This window comes from Tachyglossus aculeatus, chromosome 16 (assembly GCF_015852505.1).
Source record: "Tachyglossus aculeatus isolate mTacAcu1 chromosome 16, mTacAcu1.pri, whole genome shotgun sequence".
Lineage (NCBI taxonomy): Eukaryota > Metazoa > Chordata > Mammalia > Monotremata > Tachyglossidae > Tachyglossus > Tachyglossus aculeatus.
In genome coordinates, this window is record NC_052081.1 from 12,485,355 (window position 1) to 12,503,517 (window position 18,163).

At 45.0% G+C, this 18,163-nt stretch overlaps 1 protein-coding gene across 1 annotated transcript in view; it reads left to right on the forward strand.

The window, feature by feature from the left end:
* Positions 1–581: 581 nt before the first annotated feature.
* NPL (N-acetylneuraminate pyruvate lyase) overlaps positions 582–18,163 on the forward strand; it is a 32,030-nt gene continuing 14,448 nt past the window's right edge. The window contains exons 1-3 of the mRNA XM_038758512.1: positions 582–651; positions 8,111–8,182; positions 16,901–16,974. Of these exons, the coding sequence (XP_038614440.1) occupies positions 8,115–8,182; positions 16,901–16,974 (142 nt within the window). The 5' untranslated portion in view covers positions 582–651; positions 8,111–8,114. The remainder of the gene's footprint in view (positions 652–8,110; positions 8,183–16,900; positions 16,975–18,163) is intronic.

Here is an 18,163-nt window from a genome sequence, read left to right on the forward strand (position 1 = left end):
AGGTAAGATGGGGGGATGGAAAGAGGAAGGATGGGGCTCAGCCAAATGTGAGCTGGGTGACTTTGGGCAAGTCACTTCACTTCTCGGGGCCTCAGTTCCCTCATCTTTAAAATGGGGATCAATCAATCAATCGTATTAATTGAGCGCTTACTGTGTGCAGAGCAGTGTACTAAGCGCTTAATGAAGACTGTGAGCCCCACGTGGGACAACCTGATCACCTTGTAACCTCCCCAGCGCTTAGAACAGTGCTTTGCACGTAGTAGGCGCTTAATAAATGCCATTATCATTATTATTATTATGGATGGATGGATGGATGGATGGATGGATGAATGAATGAATGGATGAATGAATGACAAATACGGGCCGACGGGGAGCCACGGCCGCCTAAGGCGAAGAGCTGGCGCAGGCGCAGTGGCCATGCGGCATTCCGAGCGGACGGTTCCAATTCGCAGCGGAGGGGAGAGAGGGGGGAGGACGGCCGCCTCCCCCCTCGGGGACGGTTGGTCTCTCCCGGAAAGGCGGCCGCGATGAGTCAGCAGCGGGCGGGCCACGGACTACATTTCCCAGCATTCCCGGCGGCGCCTGCCCTCTGACCCCGAGCCGCTGTGGCGAGCGGAGCGCGAGGCGGCCCAGCTCACGTTCCCGCCCAAGGTGCGGCGGCCGCGCAAGTAACGGGAGCGCGCGCGGGCGGGCGCGGGGGCGCGCGCGGCCTACTAGGGTGGCGAGGCCTATGGGGGCCTCAGCTTGACACGGGCTGGGAACAGCCGGAGGAAGATGATGAGGAGGAGGAGGAGAGTGGTCCTCGTCAAGCGCTTACTATTGACTTCATTCATTCAGTCGTATTTATTCAATAAATCTATCAATCAGTCGTATTTATTGATTGCTGACTGTGTGCAGAGCACTGGACTAAGCGCTTGGGAAGTCCAAGTTGGCAACATATAGAGACAGTCCCTACCCAACAGTGGGCTCACAGTCTAAAAGGGGGAGACAGAGAACAAAACCAAACATACTAACAAAATAAAATAAATAGAATAGATATGTGCAGGTTAAATAAATAAATAGAGTAATATGTACAAACATATATACATCTGTACAGGTGCTGTGGGGAAGGGAAGGAGGTAAGATGGGGGGATGGAGAGGGGGACGAGGGGGAGATTTATTGAGCACCTACTGTGTGCAGAGCACTGGACTAAGCGCCTGGGAAGTACAAGTTGGCCCCATCATAATAATAATATAATGATGATGGCATTTATGAAGCGCTAACTATGTGCAGAGCACTGGGGAGGTTACATGGTGATCACATTGCCCCACAGTCTTAATCCCCATTTTACAGATGAGGGAACTGAGGCACAGAGAAGTGAAGTGACTTGCCCAAAGTCGCCTTTTGTGTGGCATTTCATTCGTTCATTCAGTCGTATTTATTGAGCGCTTACTGTGTGCAGAGCACTGGAGTAAGCGCCTGGGAAGTACAAGTTGGCCGCATCATAATAATATAATGATGATGGCATTTTTTAAGCGCCTACTCCTCATCATCAATTGTATTTATTGACCGCTTACTGTGTGCAGAGCACTGTACTAAGCGCTTGCGAAGTACAAGTTGGCATAACAAGTTGGCAACATGGCTGACTATGTGCAAAGCACTGTTCTAAGTACTGGGGAGGTTACATGGTGATCACGTTGTCCCACAGTCTTAATCCCCATTTTACAGATGAGGGAACTGAGGCATAGAGACGTGAAGTGACTTGCCCAAAGTCGCCTTTTGTGTGGCATTTCATTCATTCAATCGTATTTATTGAGCACTTACTGTGTGCAGAGCACTGGACTAAGCGCCTGGGAAGTACAAGTTGGCCCCATCATAATAATATAATGATGGTGGCATTTATGAAGCGCTTACTATGTGCAAAGCACTGTTCTAAGCACTGGGGAGGTTACATGGTGATCACGTTGTCCCACAGTCTTAATCCCCATTTTACAGATGAGGGAACTGAGGCACAGAGAAGTGAAGTGACTTGCCCAAAGTCACCCTTTGTGTGGCATTTCATTCATTCAGTCAGTCGTATTTATTGAGCACTTACTGTGTGCAGAGCACTGGACTAAGCGCTTGGGAAGTACAATCAATCAATCAATCGTATTTATTGAGCACTTACTGTGTGCAGAGCACTGTACTAAGCGCTTGGGAAGTACAAGTTGGCAACATATAGAGACAGTCCCTACCCAACATTGGGCTCACAGTCTAAAAGGGGAAGACAGAGAACAAAACCAAACATACTAACAAAGTAAAGTAAATAGAATAGATATGTACAAGTAAAATAATTAAATAGAGTAATAAATATGTACAAACAAGCGCTTGGGAAGTCCAAGTTGGCCACATCTAGGGACGGTCCCTACCCAACAGCGGGCTCACAGTCTAGAAGGGGGAGACAGACAACAAGACAAAACATATTAACAAAATAAAATAAACAGAATAAATATGTACAAGCAAAATAAATAGAGTAATAAATATGTACAAACGTACATATATACAGGTGCTGTGGGGAGGGGAAGGAGGGGGCTCAGTCTGGGACACATCATTACATATACACATCATTAATAATATTGAGTAATAAGTATGTACAAGTATGTATATCCCGGCTCCACCGCTTGTCAGCTGTGTGACTGAGCAAGTCACTTCACTTCTCTGTGCCTCAGTTCCCTCATCTGAAAAATGGGGATTAAGATTGTGAGCCCCACATGAGACAACCTGATCACCTTGTATCCCCCCCAGTGTTTAGAACAGTGCTTGGCACATAGTAACGCTATTTGTTCTGACAATTTTGACACCTGTCCACATGTTTTGTTTTGTTTGTTTCCCCCTTCTTGATTGTGAGCCTGTTGTTGGGTAGGGACTGTCTCTATATGTTGCCGACTTGTATTTCCCAAGCGTTTAGTCCAGTGCTGTGCACACAGTAAGCGCTCAATAAATACGATTGAATGAATGAATGAATGAAAAGTGGCGGAGTCAGGATTAGAACCCATGACCTCTGACTCCCAAACCCGGGCTCTTGCCACTAAGCCATAATCAATAATAATGATGAGCAGTCATTTCTAGACTGTGAGCCCGTTGCTGGGTAGGGACCGTTTCCATATGTTGCCGATTTGTACTTCCCAAGCGCTTAGGACAGTGCTCTGCACACAGTAAGTGCTCAATAAATTCGATTGAATGAATGAATGATGGTATTTCTAGACTGTGAGCCCGTTGTTGGGTAGGGATTGTCTCTGTTGCCAAATTGTACTTTCCAAGCGCCTAGTACAGTGCTCTGCACACAGTAAGTGCTCAATAAATACAATTGAATGAATGAATGAATTGGCTAAGCGCTTACTATGCTCCAGGCACTGTACTAAGCGCTGGGGTGGATCCAAGCAAATTGTGAGCCCATGTGGGGCTCACAATCTTTCCCCATTTTACAGATGAGGTAACTGAATGATAATAATAATGATGATAGTATTTGTTAAGCGTTTACTATGTGCCAAGCACTGTTCTAAGCACTGGGGAGATGCAACGTAATCAGGTTGTCCCACGTGGGGCTCACAGCCTTAAACCCCACTTTACAGATGAGGTAACTGAGGCACAGAGAAGTGAAGTGACTTCCCCAAGGTCACACAGCAGACAAGTGAAGGAGTCGGGATTAGTACTCAGCGCTTAGAACAGTACTTCGCACATAGTAAGTGCTTAATAAATGCCATCATTATTATTACCCATGACCTTCTGACCTGTGTATATGTATATATGTTTGTACATATTTATTACTCTATGTATTTACTTATTTATTTTACTTGTACATATCTATTCTATTTATTTTATTTTGTTAGTATGTTTGGTTTTGTTCTCTGTCTCCCCCTTTTAGACTGTGAGCCCACTGTTGGGTAGGGACTGTCTCTATATGTTGCCAATTTGTACTTCCCAAGCGCTTAGTACAGTGCTCTGCACATAGTAAGCGCTCAATAAATATGATTGACTCCCAAGCCTGTGCTCTGGCCCCTTCTAGACTTTGGGCCCGTTGTGGTTAGGGATTGTCTCTATTTGTTGTTAAATTGTACTTCCCAAGCTCTTAGTACAGTGCTCTGCACAAAGTAAGTGCTCAATAAATTCGATTGAATGAATGAATGAATACTCCATGCTACTTAACAGAAAGCCAAAAAGGGGAAAGAGATGGGCTGGTGATTTAAAAATAATAATATCATTGTCATAATTAACACTCATTAGGCATTTATAATTTGTAAGGCACTGCACTTGGATCTCTAGCTTTAAATACTTGATATTCACCGCACCCTCAGCCTCACAACACTCGTGTACCTATCCTTATTCCATGCCATTTCTCCGATCTGTAATTTACTTATATGTCTGTCGCCCCTACTAGCCTATGGGCTGGAATTGTGTAAACCCCCTCTGTTGCATTTTACTCTCCCAAGTGCTTAGTAATCATCATCATCAATCGTATTTATTGAGTGCTTACTATGTGCAGAGCACTGTACTAAGTGCTTGGGAAGTACAAATTGGCAACATATTGAGACAGTCCCTACCCAACAGTGGGCTCACAGTCTAAAAGGTGGGCTCAGAGGCTCTGCTCACATTTAAGTGTGCAATACCACCGATTAAGAGCTTGAGGTAATTACAAGGAAACCAAATTCAGGCCCAGCTCCTTACCCTCAAGTGGACCACAATCTAAGTATGGGAGCACAGACACATAAAACAAAAGAATATAATGCCCAGCTGGCAGCACACGGTAAAATGGGGGCACAATATCATCATCAGTGCTATGTAGTGAGGGCTTACTGCTTGCAGAGCACGGTACAAAGCAATTGAGAGTACAGTAGAATAGGATTAGTAGGCACATCCCCTGCCCACAATGAGTGTACAAACAATCAAACTGGTATTTATTGAGCACTTAATGTTTGCAGAGAACAGTGTTAAGTGGTTGGGAGAGTACAGTACAATAGGGTTGGTAGACACGTACCCTGCCCACAACGAGCTTACAGTCTAGAGGACAATAGAGTAAGGGACAAGTTATGCTCTTCCATATGTGCTAAATTTTAGGCACGCCGGGGGTCCTGTTGAGTCAGACTCCGAGTGGAGAAACTGAGGCATTGGGGGAAGTCTCGCACCAGAAGCAGGGTTCATTGGTAGAAGGGGTGATTGTTTTTTTAGGAGGAATTTCAAAGAGGACAGGTTGGTGAGTGCTTGGCAAAGAGGCAGGCGTGGTTTTGTGGTGCTGCAGGCTCCCGAGGCAGTGTTGGAGAATGTTTTATGATGGGAAAGATTCATGCTAAGGAAGGTCTCAGTGGGCAGGATCCTGTCATATTGACAGGATCAGGGCTCATCATCATCAATAATGTTTATTGACTGCCAGCTGATGGGTTCAAATCCCGACTACACCACGTGTCAGCTGTGTGACTCTGGGCAAGTCACTTCACTTCTCTGGGCCTCAGTTACCTCATCTGGAAAATGGGGATGAAGATTGTGAACCCCACATGGGACAACCTGATCACCCTGTATCCTCCCCAGTGCTTAGAACAGTGTTTTGCACATAGTAAGCACTTAACAAATACCAAAATTACTATTACATACAGAACACTTGCTTGAAGCTCAAGCAAAGATTGATCAGTCATTTATTGTGTGCTTATTGTGAGCAGAGCTCTGTACTAAGCACCTAGGAGAGTACAATGCAGCAGAGTTGGTAGATATGTTACCTGCCCATAAGGAGTTTACAGTGTAGAGGGGGACAGGCATTAAAATAAATCAATTATGGATATGTACGTAAGTGCTGTGGGGCTGAAGGTGGGGTGAATAAAGGGTGATGCAGAAGGGAGAGTGATTGAGTGGATCATGGAGTCTAAACTAACCACCTCACGTTGCTGGTACCAGATCCAGCTTTCCTTCGAATGGAGAGACTTTGGGCCTCAAAATTCCGGAACCATTCAACAGGAGGTTCGAAGATCCCATTGATTTTAAAATAAATGATTTAAGTGAGTTTATAGGTAACCCGGCCTCCTAGATTTAATTTGTTCTGACGTAATATCCTGTGACACTGTTGAAAAATCAAACTGAATAGAGTGGGTAATTCCCTCTGCAAAGGCACCAGCGCAGAGCCATGTGATGAAGTTCCTCTTTCAAAAAATCTCCTGATGGAAATTACGTCCAGCTTCAAAACTGCAAGAGGTAGAAAAAAATAAAAAAACTGGAGACCTCTCCTTACCTTGGCCATTTGGACATATTCCCAGGATTTTAAAATTTCTTGTTATTGTAATTATATTTCTTCAGCCTTTTCTATGTGGCAAACAGTGTATTAAGCACTGGGGAAGCTACAAGTTAATCATTTGTGTTCTTAAAAGGAATAAGGACTCTTACAATCCCCACTTGATTGTAAACTCTTTGTGGGCAGAGACCATGTCTACTAACTCTATGATATACTCCAGGTGCTCCGCAGACAGTAAGCAACCGATGCTATTGCTTTGTCTGGGAATCTCCACGCTTTCAGGTGGTTCGTTGACATTTCGACTCCTAGTAATAAGCAGCAGATCAATTTTATATCCTTTTATATTTTCCTAATGGGTAATTTTCAAGAATTTGTTTATGGTGCATTGAAGTGGTACGTCTTATTGCTCTGAACATTTCACTTAATTTTCTGGTTTGAGTGCAACTTCAGTTTAAAAAAGGGAACAAGTGGTTACTTCAAATTCCTTAACTTATTTTCAAAGAGTTTGGTACTTGCAGGCAGCAACTGTGCCCCTGCAGATGAAATGTGATTAAATTGTCCCCTTGAGCAATGTCCCAGTGAACTCCCAGGAATCCCTCTGCCCTTGATAAGAACTGTGTAGATTTTTCTCCCCTGAAACTCGGGCCATATTTCTTGGCCCTCTCCCATTTCTCTCAGATAGAAAGTACCAGATCTGAACCAACCAGGACATTGCATAATAGGCAAGGGTAGAAACCATGCTTGTCACAGTCTGGGAACTGTAAAAGACTGACTTCAGGTAGAGTGGTGACTTCGTGTGAGGTTGCATAATTCTGCTTTTGATGAGGAAGCCTGTTGGGTGTGGGATGGAAAAAGAAGAGGGATGGCCATTGTCCTGGCCAAATTCTATCAGGACTATTTAGTTGATCTTCCTATCCCATTTTATCTGATTAGATACCAGACTGTTCTTGACCTGTCCCTTCTCCCCCACCACGGCCCCACCATTGCGCCATTTCAGATTACCCCAAGTTAGTTTTGTGGGAAAGAAGGGGCCCTTCTGGGAATGTTCCCCAACCTCGTTTGTTGGCCCCAAACTTAATCTCTAGCTTACATTCCAGTCTGTGTGACTGATAAAAAGTCATTCCTTCCCTTCACCCTTTTGCTCCTGATTGCACGTACCATACACCTCTGGAATGGTGTAGAGGGGAGAAGTGGGGGAAGACTGCATGCAAACCAAGCAATCAGTGGTATTTATTGAGTGCTTACTATGTGCAGAGCACTATATTAAGCACTTAAGAAAGTACAATACCGCAGAGTTGGCAGAAATGGTCTCTGCCCATAATGAGCTTCCGGTCTAGAGGGAGAGACAGGCATTAATATAAATAAATCATTTATAATATATAATTTAAACATCTATTCATAAGTGCTGTGGGGTTGAGGATGGGGCGAATAGCTAATGTCCAGAGGTCACAGGTCCAAGTGCATAGATGATGCAGGGCAGAGAAGAATTTGGGGAAAAGAGGGCTTAAGCGGGGAAGACCTCTTGGAGGAGATGTGACCTTAAATAATACTTTGAAGGTGGGGAGAATGGTGGTCTGGAATTTATGGAGGGGCGGGGAGTTCCAGGCTAGGGGGAGGATGTGGGAAAGGGGTCCATGGCAAGACAGATGAGATCAGGGCACAGGGAGCACTGGAGAAACAATGTGTGTGGGCTGAGCTGTAGGAGGAGATTAGTGAGGTGAGGTAGGTGGGGTCAAGCTGATGGAGCGAATGTAGCAAAGTCCCCTACATTGGACTTTGCCTGAGAGCCCTGTGATTTATTGGAGTCTTTGAGAAGGAGCTGTTAGAGAGTTTCAGGAGAGGACTAAATTTCTTGTTTTCCTGATTTTTCCCAACAGCTCGATGGCTCTCCCAAGAAGGAAGCTTCAAGGCCTCGTGGCTGCGACTATCACTCCAATGACTGAGAATGGGTAAATATAATTTTTAATCATAGAGGGGCATGCATTTACTCAGTAGGAATGAGTGTTTATCTATGTGGATTTGCCATCTCTATCGGCAGTCTTTAAGCCCAGAAGATTTAGGCAGGCAACTTGGCTAGAAATACCCTTGTTGACTGTAAATTCCTTGTGGCCGGGGATCATGTCTACCAAATCTCTTGTACTTTCCCAAGCACTTATTACAGTGCTCTGCAGACCATAAGCGCTCAATAAGTACCATTGATTCACTGATTGGGAGGTGGGTTCTGTGTTCTGTGGTGGCCCCCCACCACTTTTACTGTGTCAGCAGGCTGTTGTCAGAATGTTGTCCCATGGCGATTCCCAGCTGAATATTGATCAGTAAATGCTGAGGATGGGAAAGGGGGTCTCACCTCAGGCCACCCCCCACCCCCACATAGGGGCTCTGAAAGCCCAGTTCATTTCAGGCTCCACAGCAGTTCAAGCAGCCTCTGCCTCTCACCGTGCTTTGGGGCTTTGATACTTTAACCAAGATGCTTTGACCAACGGATTGTCAAAGCACAGAACAACATGAAGTGGGAGAAAGGCTGTGCTGGTCTCCGTGGTGCTGCCTATAAAAATCTAATTTGCTAGAGACTGTTCAAAGGCCAACTCCTTAAGGGTAGACTTGAGGACTCTTCTTGATGAGTTAGTTTTATCAGTCATATACACAATCCCATATAGCTGACTGCTTTGTTGCAAGATGAACTGGAGTAGGTGAGATGATTGCCAGATATTCAGGTGTGGCTGATAAAAACAGTGTATCTTCTGCCGCGCTGTTGGATTTGCTCCCCAGAGGGTTAGAATCCTTGGGGGGTGTTCTTCGCCAGCTCAGTCATTAGCATGTAGGAGGTCCTAAGTGGGTAATTAAAGGATGTGCTGAGCCTTTGAGTTGAGTTGACTTTAATTGGGTATTTGTTAAGTGCTTACAATGTGCCAGGCACTTCACTAAGTGCTGGAGTAGATACAAGCTGATCAGTTTGGACACAGTTCCTTATCCTATCTGGGCCTCACAGGCTAAGGGGATTCTCATTCATTCTAGGGGTTGAGAAGCAGCCTGGCCTGGTGGATAGACCACGGGCTTGAGAGTCAGAAGGTTCTAATCCCAGCTCCACCACTTGTCTGCTGTGTGACCTTGGGCAAGTCACTTAACTACTCTGTGCTGTAGTTACCTCATCTGTAAAATGGGGATTCAATACCTAGTGTCTCTCCTACTTACACTGTGAACCCCTATATGGGACCCAGTTATCATGTATCTACCCCAATGCTTACTACAGTGATTGGCACATGGTAAGCACTTAACAAATACCACAATTATAATTATTATTACTATTATTAGCTTGTATGTACCCCAGCACTCAGTACAGCACCTGGCATATCGTACATGTTTAGCACATATCCTAAAAAAAGTGGGATTGGGGTTATATTCTGACATGGGCTTGCAGATATCCTGTTGCATCCTTGAACATGGTTGGACCTAGAAAGAACGCTGTCCTGCTTTATTCTCGGTAATGGGGAAGGTCTCTGACAAGATACTTCCAATTCTGCTGCTGCTATTAGTGTCATCAAGGAGTAATTCTAGGAAATTGATTACCTTTTCAGAGTGTGTTCCAAAGAAGGGTATGTTGGAACAGGAGCAAGGAAGGTTAAGGATTTGGAGAGTGAGGGCACAGAGTCCTGAGTCCAAGACAAAACCACGTGGGCCAGGAGGCATTTAAGATTCACAGCTATACTGTGGCGTCAGCAGCACAGGACGTTCTGTTCCAGGGCAGTGGATCAGTTATTTCCCCCAAACTCTCAGTAGAGAGCAGCTATTTTATGAAACGATGTCTTCAGCAGGCTACTCTGTCACTGGGGGCATTAAGCTTATTAATGCCAACAACTCTGTGGAAAGATTCACATCTTAAAGTCAGTGGGAACTGGAGAGCAGAAAAGGAACAAATTCTGGTTAATTGTCCTTTCACAGTGGAGGAGGCAGGAGGGATTAGATCAGATCAACAGTCCCCGAGGTTCTCCTTAATATCACTGTTGTCCCCTGTTCATAAACCATCTCAGTGGCCTGCTGAATATCAGGAACTTTGACTCTTTCCAACAAAATCAATCTTATTTATTGAGCACTGTACTAAGAACTTCGGAGAGTACAACACAATATAACAGAAATTTTCTGCTCACAATGAGCTTACAGTATAGAGGGGGAGATAGACATTAATATAAATAAATAAACTACAGATATGTATATAAGTGCTATGGGCTAGGATGTGGTGGTGAATAAAGGAAGTAAGGGTAATAATAATAATAATGGTATTTGTTAAGCGCTTACTATGTGCAAAGCACTGTTCTAAGCATTGGGGAGGTTACAAGGTGATCAGGTTGTCCCACGGGGGGCTCACAGTTTTAATCCCCATTTTACAGATGAGGTAGCTGAGGGTGACACAGAAGGGAGTGGGAAAAGCGGAAATGAGGTCTTAGGGAAGGCCTCTTGGAGGAGATGTGCCTTCATTAAGGCTTTGAAGGTTGGAAGAGTAATTGTCAGTCGGATATGAGAAGGGGAGGCGTTCCGGGCCAGAGGCAGGATGTGGATGAGAGGTCGTCGGCGAGATAGACGAGACTGAGCTACAGTGAGTAAGTTAGCATTAAAGGAGTAAAGTTTGTGGGCTGGGTAGTAGTAGGAGAGTAGTGAGGTAGGAGAAGGCAAGGTGATGGAGTTCTTTAAAGCCGATCGTAAGGAATTTCTGTTGGATGTGGAGGTGGATGGGCAACAACAGAAGAGAAACATGGATTGTGCTTTTTCTTGACTTTCTTCCTGAGAAAAAGTTGGTTGTGTCATGTAGACATATTGGGAAAACGGTCCTGTGAAAACAGGATGAAATTCAATGGAGATTCATTCATTCAATCGTATTTATTGAGCGCTTACTGTGTGCAGAGCACTGTACTAAGCGCTTGGGGAGTACAAGTTGGCAACATATAGAGATGGTCCCTACCCAACAGTGGGCTCACAGTCTAGAAGGGGGAGATAGACAACAAAACAAGACATATTAACAAAATAAAATAAATAGAATAAATATGTACAAATAAAATAAATAGAGTAATAAATACGTACAAACATATCATCATCAGTCGTATTTATTGAGCACTTACTATGTGCAGAGCAAGATGCAGGGGGGTGCAGTTGGGGATGAAAAGCAGACCACCCTGAAGACAAGCAAAGGAGAAAAAGAACTTGCAGGGTGGGTGTGTTGGGGGGGGGGGGGGGCGGTGGACAGGGGGTCATAGTTGACCAGCAACTGCATACGAGCTGTCTTGGAAATACTACAAACAAAAAAGGCAGCATATTACTGGGAGGTATCAGCAGGAGGACTGTAAGACTCAAGAAGTATTCCTGTTGTTCCTTGCGCTAGTTGGATCCTTATTAGATCTTTTCTAACCCTTTAATCATTTTTGCTTCTTCGTGTCCTGTGCCTGCATTACACAAAGGACACGAAGAAGCAAAAATGATTAAAGGGTTAGAAAAGAGGCCCCCTTGGAGGAAGGTTAAAGGACCTGGGTTGTTTAGTATACAGAAAAGAAAGGAAGGAAATGGTTGAAAGGAGGATGGAGAAAGCAGAGGAGAATTGTAGAGAGCTGTAAAGGAGCAGGTGGGATCCATGGGGAAAAGGGAGATCACCGTCCCTTCATGTTGACATCTGTGGGACTTGGCTTCCTCTAGAAACCAGCTGAGTGGCAGGGGAAGGTGCCACTGACATTCTGTTTGGGTCACAAATGAACGACAAATGATTTTTCAAAATGGTTTCCAGGATACCAAGGTGAAAGGAGCATGCACCAGATGCGGTTTTTCTGCTTGCATAGGGACTTCTCATCATAAACAGGAAGCAAATGGCTAACTCGAACACACTCCTATAGCTCCTCTCTTATCTGCCCATCAGATTAACAGACACATAGGGAAACACCGAATTTCGTGTCTGGATCCTAATGGCTGTTGGTGGAGGGGACAGAGGAAGAAAAAGTTTGTTCTAGCTGGTTGAGATTATGTGTGGTTGGACTGCGGCTGTCTGCATCCTACTTATATTTATTGAGAAACAGTGTGTCCTAGGGGAAAGATCACAGATCTGGGAGTCAGAGGGCCTGGGTCCTCGTCCTGCCTCTGCCTCTTGTCTGCTGTGGGACCTTGGGCACATTGCTTAATAATAATAATGATAATAATAATAATAATAATAATTTTGGTATTTGTTAAGCGCTTACTAGGTGCAAAGCAGTGTTCTAAGCGCTGGGGGGCTACAAGGTGATCAGGTTGTCCCACGTGGGGCTCACAGTCTAAATCTCCATTTTACAGATGAGGGAACTGAGGCACAGAGAAGTTAAGTGACTTGCCCAAAGTCACACAGCGGACAATTGGCAGAGCCGGGATTGGAGCCCATGACCTCTGACTCCAAAGCCCGGGCTCTTTCCACTGAGCCACGCTGCTTAACTTCTCTGTGCCTCGGTTTCCTCATCTGTGAAATGGGGATGTAATACCTGTTCTCCTTCCTACTGAGACTGTGAGCCCCATATGGGACAGGGACTCTGTTCAACCTAATTATCTTTTCTCTACCCCAGCTCTTAATACAGTGCTTGGCACATAGTAAGGGCTTAACAAATACCACTATCATTATAAAATAATTAATATCTTACGTATACCTGTAAAGTGAGGGTAAATTTTATAGCGAGAGTCGAAGATACAGCAACCGCATCATGGAATATCAGGATGCAATATGATCAGAGCAGCCATTGTCCAGTATGGAAAATGGCCTTAGTTACAGGTGTGCTGGGCAGCTAGGGAGGGAACAGTAAAATGACTGAGTCAAAAAAGACTTCCTGATGGACAACTCATGGAAATACATATTTATTACTCTATTTATTCATTTTTCTTGTACATATCTATTCTATTTATTTTATTTTGTTAGTACGTTTGGTTTTGTTGTCTGTCTCCCCCTTTTAGACTGTGAGCCCACTGTTGGGTAGGGACTGTCTCTATATGTTGCCAACTTGTACTTCCCAAGCGCTTAGTACAGTGCTCTGCACACAGTAAGCGCTCAATAAATACGATTGATGATGATGATGTGTCGGCTGCTCCTTCTGGAATGGTCTTCCTTCTTCTGAATGAAGGCTTGTAGGCCTAAGCTTTATAACAATAATGATGGTATTTGTTAAGCACTTATGTTCCAAGCACTGTTCTAAGCACTGGGCACTGTTCTAAGCACTCTCCAACCTTGTCTCAAGACTTCCAGAGGTGTCCAGAGGCATTAGTGAGCCTCCATGTATTCAGTCGTATTGAGCACTTACTGTGTGCAGAGCACTGCACGTTCCCTGCCCACAACGAGCTCACAGTCTAAGTGGGGGAGACAGATATCAATACAAGTAAATAAATTACAGATATGTACATAAGTGCTATGGGGCTGGGAGGGGGGAAAGAGCAAAGGGGGTAAATAAAATTACAGATATATACGTAAGTGCTTTGGGGCTGGGAGGGGAGAAGAGCAAAGGGAGCTAGTCCCTGCCCCTACCCCTGTGTGGCCGTGTAGCCTAGCAGATAGAGCCGGAAGTCAGTACGATCTGGGTTCTAATCCCACCTGTTGCACTTGTCTGCTGTATGACCGTGGGCTTAACCTAACTAAACTTCTCTTCGCCTTTATTGCCTTATCTGTAAAATGGGGATTAATACTGTGAGCCCAATAGACTGTGTCCAACTTGATTAGCTTATAGATACCCCAGCGCTTCGTACAGTACTTGGCTCAGAGTAAGCACTTAACAAATACCATTAAAAATAAATAGGAAAAGGGAGAGGCCCAAGTACAGAAATTATTGTGGGATCTCACTGCTCTCGTATAATCATCATCATCAATCGTATTTATTGAGCGCTTACTATGTGCAGAGCACTGTACTAACCGCTTGGGAAGTACAAATTGGCAACATATAGAGACAGTCCCTACCCAACACTGGGCTCACAGTCCTATCCTGTCTTGTCGCAGAGCTTTTCCCCGACACCATCAGAATAAACAGCACTGTCATCTAGGTCCAATATTATTCAACCTACTTGGAAAGTGCAGAATAAAATGACACATTCCCTGCCCACAGGGAGCTTACACTTATAAGCTCTGGTGAAGCTGATTTCTTGCAAACTGGTAGAAAGACCTGTGCTTCATGTGAATGTGAAAGAAATGCGGAAGTGTGTGTTAGAGGATGGGAGGGAGGTTGAGATTTGTAGACAGGCTAGATTTGGCCACATTTATCCTGATATTACCCCACGCGTGTGTGACGTTGTCAGGCACACATATTTAGCAGAGGTTCAGCTATCAACACAGACATCCTCAGCATGGAGCAGAGGGAAGGGCAGAGGAAGTATGTGAAGCAAGAGAGTGCAGTTACCACTGGCTGGCTGAGCTTCCTGCTACGAATCTCATAGGAGCCAGTGAAAGGTTGAGGACAGAAAAGAATCCACTGTAGAGCAGTAGTAGCAGGAGAGGGGAAGTGAAACCACTGCCAGAACAGCCAGTGGCTTGTGGACTCCACCCATTCCACTGGAGTCAGCATTGCCCATGGCAGTGACAGCAGATGCACCTGCTGTTGTTTCGCTTCCCTTCCCCTGTGCCTGTGGGTCGTCTTCACACGGAGGATCTATGAGTCAATAATTTTGTGTGTGTGTGTGTGTTTACCCTTGCGTGTACGTACATGCTTACTGCCCGTCCCCGGTGAGGGAACAGAAGGGAACAATCCACAACGATGCCAACCCACCAGTGCATTCTCTATGATTCTTGGGCTTCCTGAGGGAGCTGAGTCTGTGCTGTCATCTCCTGAGAGCCCCAGAAAACTCAAGTAGATTATCCATTAATGGGGTCAGAAATGTTTCAGTAGAGCCATGGGACTCTCAGAGAAGCAAATGTACACAGAACCAAGTTGGCAGTTTGGCTTGAGGTGGCCATTTAACCTTGGTTTTCTTCAAAAAGTTAGCCCAGACATATCACAGGCTTATTGTCAAGGTCACACTCTTCAGTTTTCCCCTCATGGGAAGCAGCACACTGTTTCCGGATTTCAAAACTAGTCTAGTTTTGAAGGAAAAATGTTGCCGTGGAGTGGGAACATCCAGTCCCTTTATGCATAATGTGATTTCCTCTTTTATTTCTCATCAGGAAAGTCACAGGCTGCTTTAACTTTTAATTGTCTGTCACTAATAGAGAATAGGCTAAACCACTTAAAGTAGTGAAATATTTTGGAAGGTTGTGCAAGTCCTCATGGAGTATAATACCTTTCACCAGAAATGCTGTGGCAGCAGGATGTGAACGTGATTTCACACCTGGCCCAGAAGCAAAGATGTCTAAATACTCACTTTTTAAACTATTTCAGGGAGTCTTAAGTGCAAACCTCAAATGGTTTGGTTTTCTTTTGGAAAGGAAGAAGGGCTCTTTTTCCTTTAATAGTATCTTTTTAGGTATATGAAAGGTTCACATGTTCCATATTTTGCTGCTAAAGACGGAACCTCCCCCAGTCTGAGAGAGGACCCAGGAGTCATCCATTGTGAAAGCTTGGGAGCCTGTTTGGCACTGCCAGCAGGCTCTGGGCCTAGAAATCCTGTTCCGAAGCTGGAAAGCGGAGTCCTGCCTCGATATTTTTGTACCTCTGGTACAGCTCGACTCCTGCTACCCAAGTCACCCAGGCTTTGTTTTTATAGGTCAGAGCAGGATTGGAAGGAGTGTACTCTGAATGATAACTTTCCTTCTCCTCCATTAGTGGTCCCCTTCTTCCTCTCACTCAGCCTTCTCCAAGTCTTCCTGGCTCTGGGTGTCCTCCCTGTTGGTTTTAATAGCTCAAAGCGTGGGAGGAGGGAAATTGCTGAGAGTGGCTAAGGAACATCCTCTTCCCCTCTACTATTTATTTTATTTTGTTAGTATGTTTGCTTTTTTCTCTGTCTCCCCCTTTTAGACTGTGAACCCACTGTTGGGTAGGGACTGTCTCTATATGTTGCCAACTTGTACTTCCCAAGCGCTTAGTACAGTGCTCTGCACACAGTAAGCGCTCAATAAATACGATTGATTGATTGATTCCCCTTCAAGTGGGTCATTCCCCATTCCCCCAACCCTAAGATGAGTCTCTCCTACACTCGTCACACTTGCCACACTTAGGGTGGCACTGGCCAGAACATCTGAGTTTATCTGGCCAAGGTCTCTTTGTGCTTGATTTGCACTTAAATAATGTACAACGACCAGGCTCCTCGAAATCTCACTCCTTCTCAGGCAAGTATGAGGACTCTAAGCCCAGCTCAGCAAGTGGTCCTTTGACCCTTGTGTGGGATGAAAATGGGCGAACTAATTTAGTTTCCTGTATAGTGGCATATAGTAGTATCAGGCTGATTAAAAAATATCTTCATGCCTTTGGAAATGTAAAGTGATTTTCAAATGGGTTATTATACAGTTGTCCCTCACAGACTACTTTAGTTATGGGCCGATTTATATCTCTGCATTGTTTGGGGTGTTTTTTGGGCTAGAATCTAATCCTTTTTTACTATGCAGGTTCAGGCTCACTTTACACCTTTTCTTCATTTCGATAGAGGCACCCCAGGGTGAAGGGAGAGAGACCCGAAATGGAGTTAGGAAGTGTCACAGTCATGGATTAGTCAAGTGTCCCGGATCCACGATCATACTGCTTCTCTTTCTTGTCTTGCAGAGAAATCAATATCTCCGTGATTGGTCAATATGTGGATTATCTGGTAAAGGAACAGGGTGTGAAGAACATTTTTGGTAAGTTGCCTTCATTACTTCTCCTATAAATCCTCCCACCGGCAGCAGGCCTGCCCTGATCCACGCCTTCACCGGCTCTGAGCACATAGTCGGCAGGATGTTGTGGTACTCCCTGAGGGACATGTGGGTCTTTCTCTCAACTTCAAGATTGGAAGCTTTGGCAAAAATTGTCTTCACAAAGGGCAGCAGATTTATAGACTCTCCTTGAGATCAGGGATCATGTCTACCAACATTATTGTTCTCTCCCAAGCATTAATAATAATAATAATAATAATGGTATTAAGTGCTTACTATGTGCCAAGCACTGTGCTAAGCGCTGGGGTAAATACAGGGTAATCAAGTTGTCCCACGTGGGGCTCACAGTCTTAATCCCCATTTTACAGATGAGGTAACTGAGGCACAGAGAAATTAAGTGACTTGCCCAAAGTCACACAGCTGACAAGTGGTGGAGCCGGGATTAGAACCCACGACCTCTGACTCCCAAGCCCGCGCTCTTCATCATCATCATCATCATCATCATCGTCAATTGTATTTATTGAGCGCTTACTGTGTGCAGAGCACTGTACTAGGCGCTTGGGAAGTACAAGTTGGCAACATATAGAGACAGTCCCTACCCAACAGTGGGCTCACAGTCTAAAAGGGGGAGACAGAGAACAAAACCAAACATACTAACAAAATAAAATAAATAGAATAGATATGTACAAGTAAAATAAATAAATAAATAAATAGAGTAACAAATATATACAAACATATATACATATAAACAGGTGCTCTGGGGAAGGGAAGGAGGTAAGATGGGGGGGATGGAGAGGGGGACGAGGGGGAGAGGAAGGAAGGGGCTCAGTCTGGGAAGGCCTCCTGGAGGAGGTGAGCTCTCAGTAGGGCCTCGAAGGGAGGAAGAGAGCTAGCTTGGCGGATGGGCAGAGGGAAGGCATTCCAGGCCCGGGGGATGACGTGGGCCGAGGGTCGATGGCGGGACAGGCGAGAACGAGGTACGGTGAAGAGATTAGCGGCGAAGGAGTGGAGGGTGCGGGGTGGGCTGTAGAAGGAGAGAAGGGAGGTGAGGTAGGAGGGGGCGAGGTGATGGACAGCCTTGGAGCCCAGGGTGAGGAGTTTAGGCTCTTCCTAGGAGGTGTAGGCTCTTTCCACTAAGCCTACAGCAAGCACTCAATTCATTCATTCATTCATT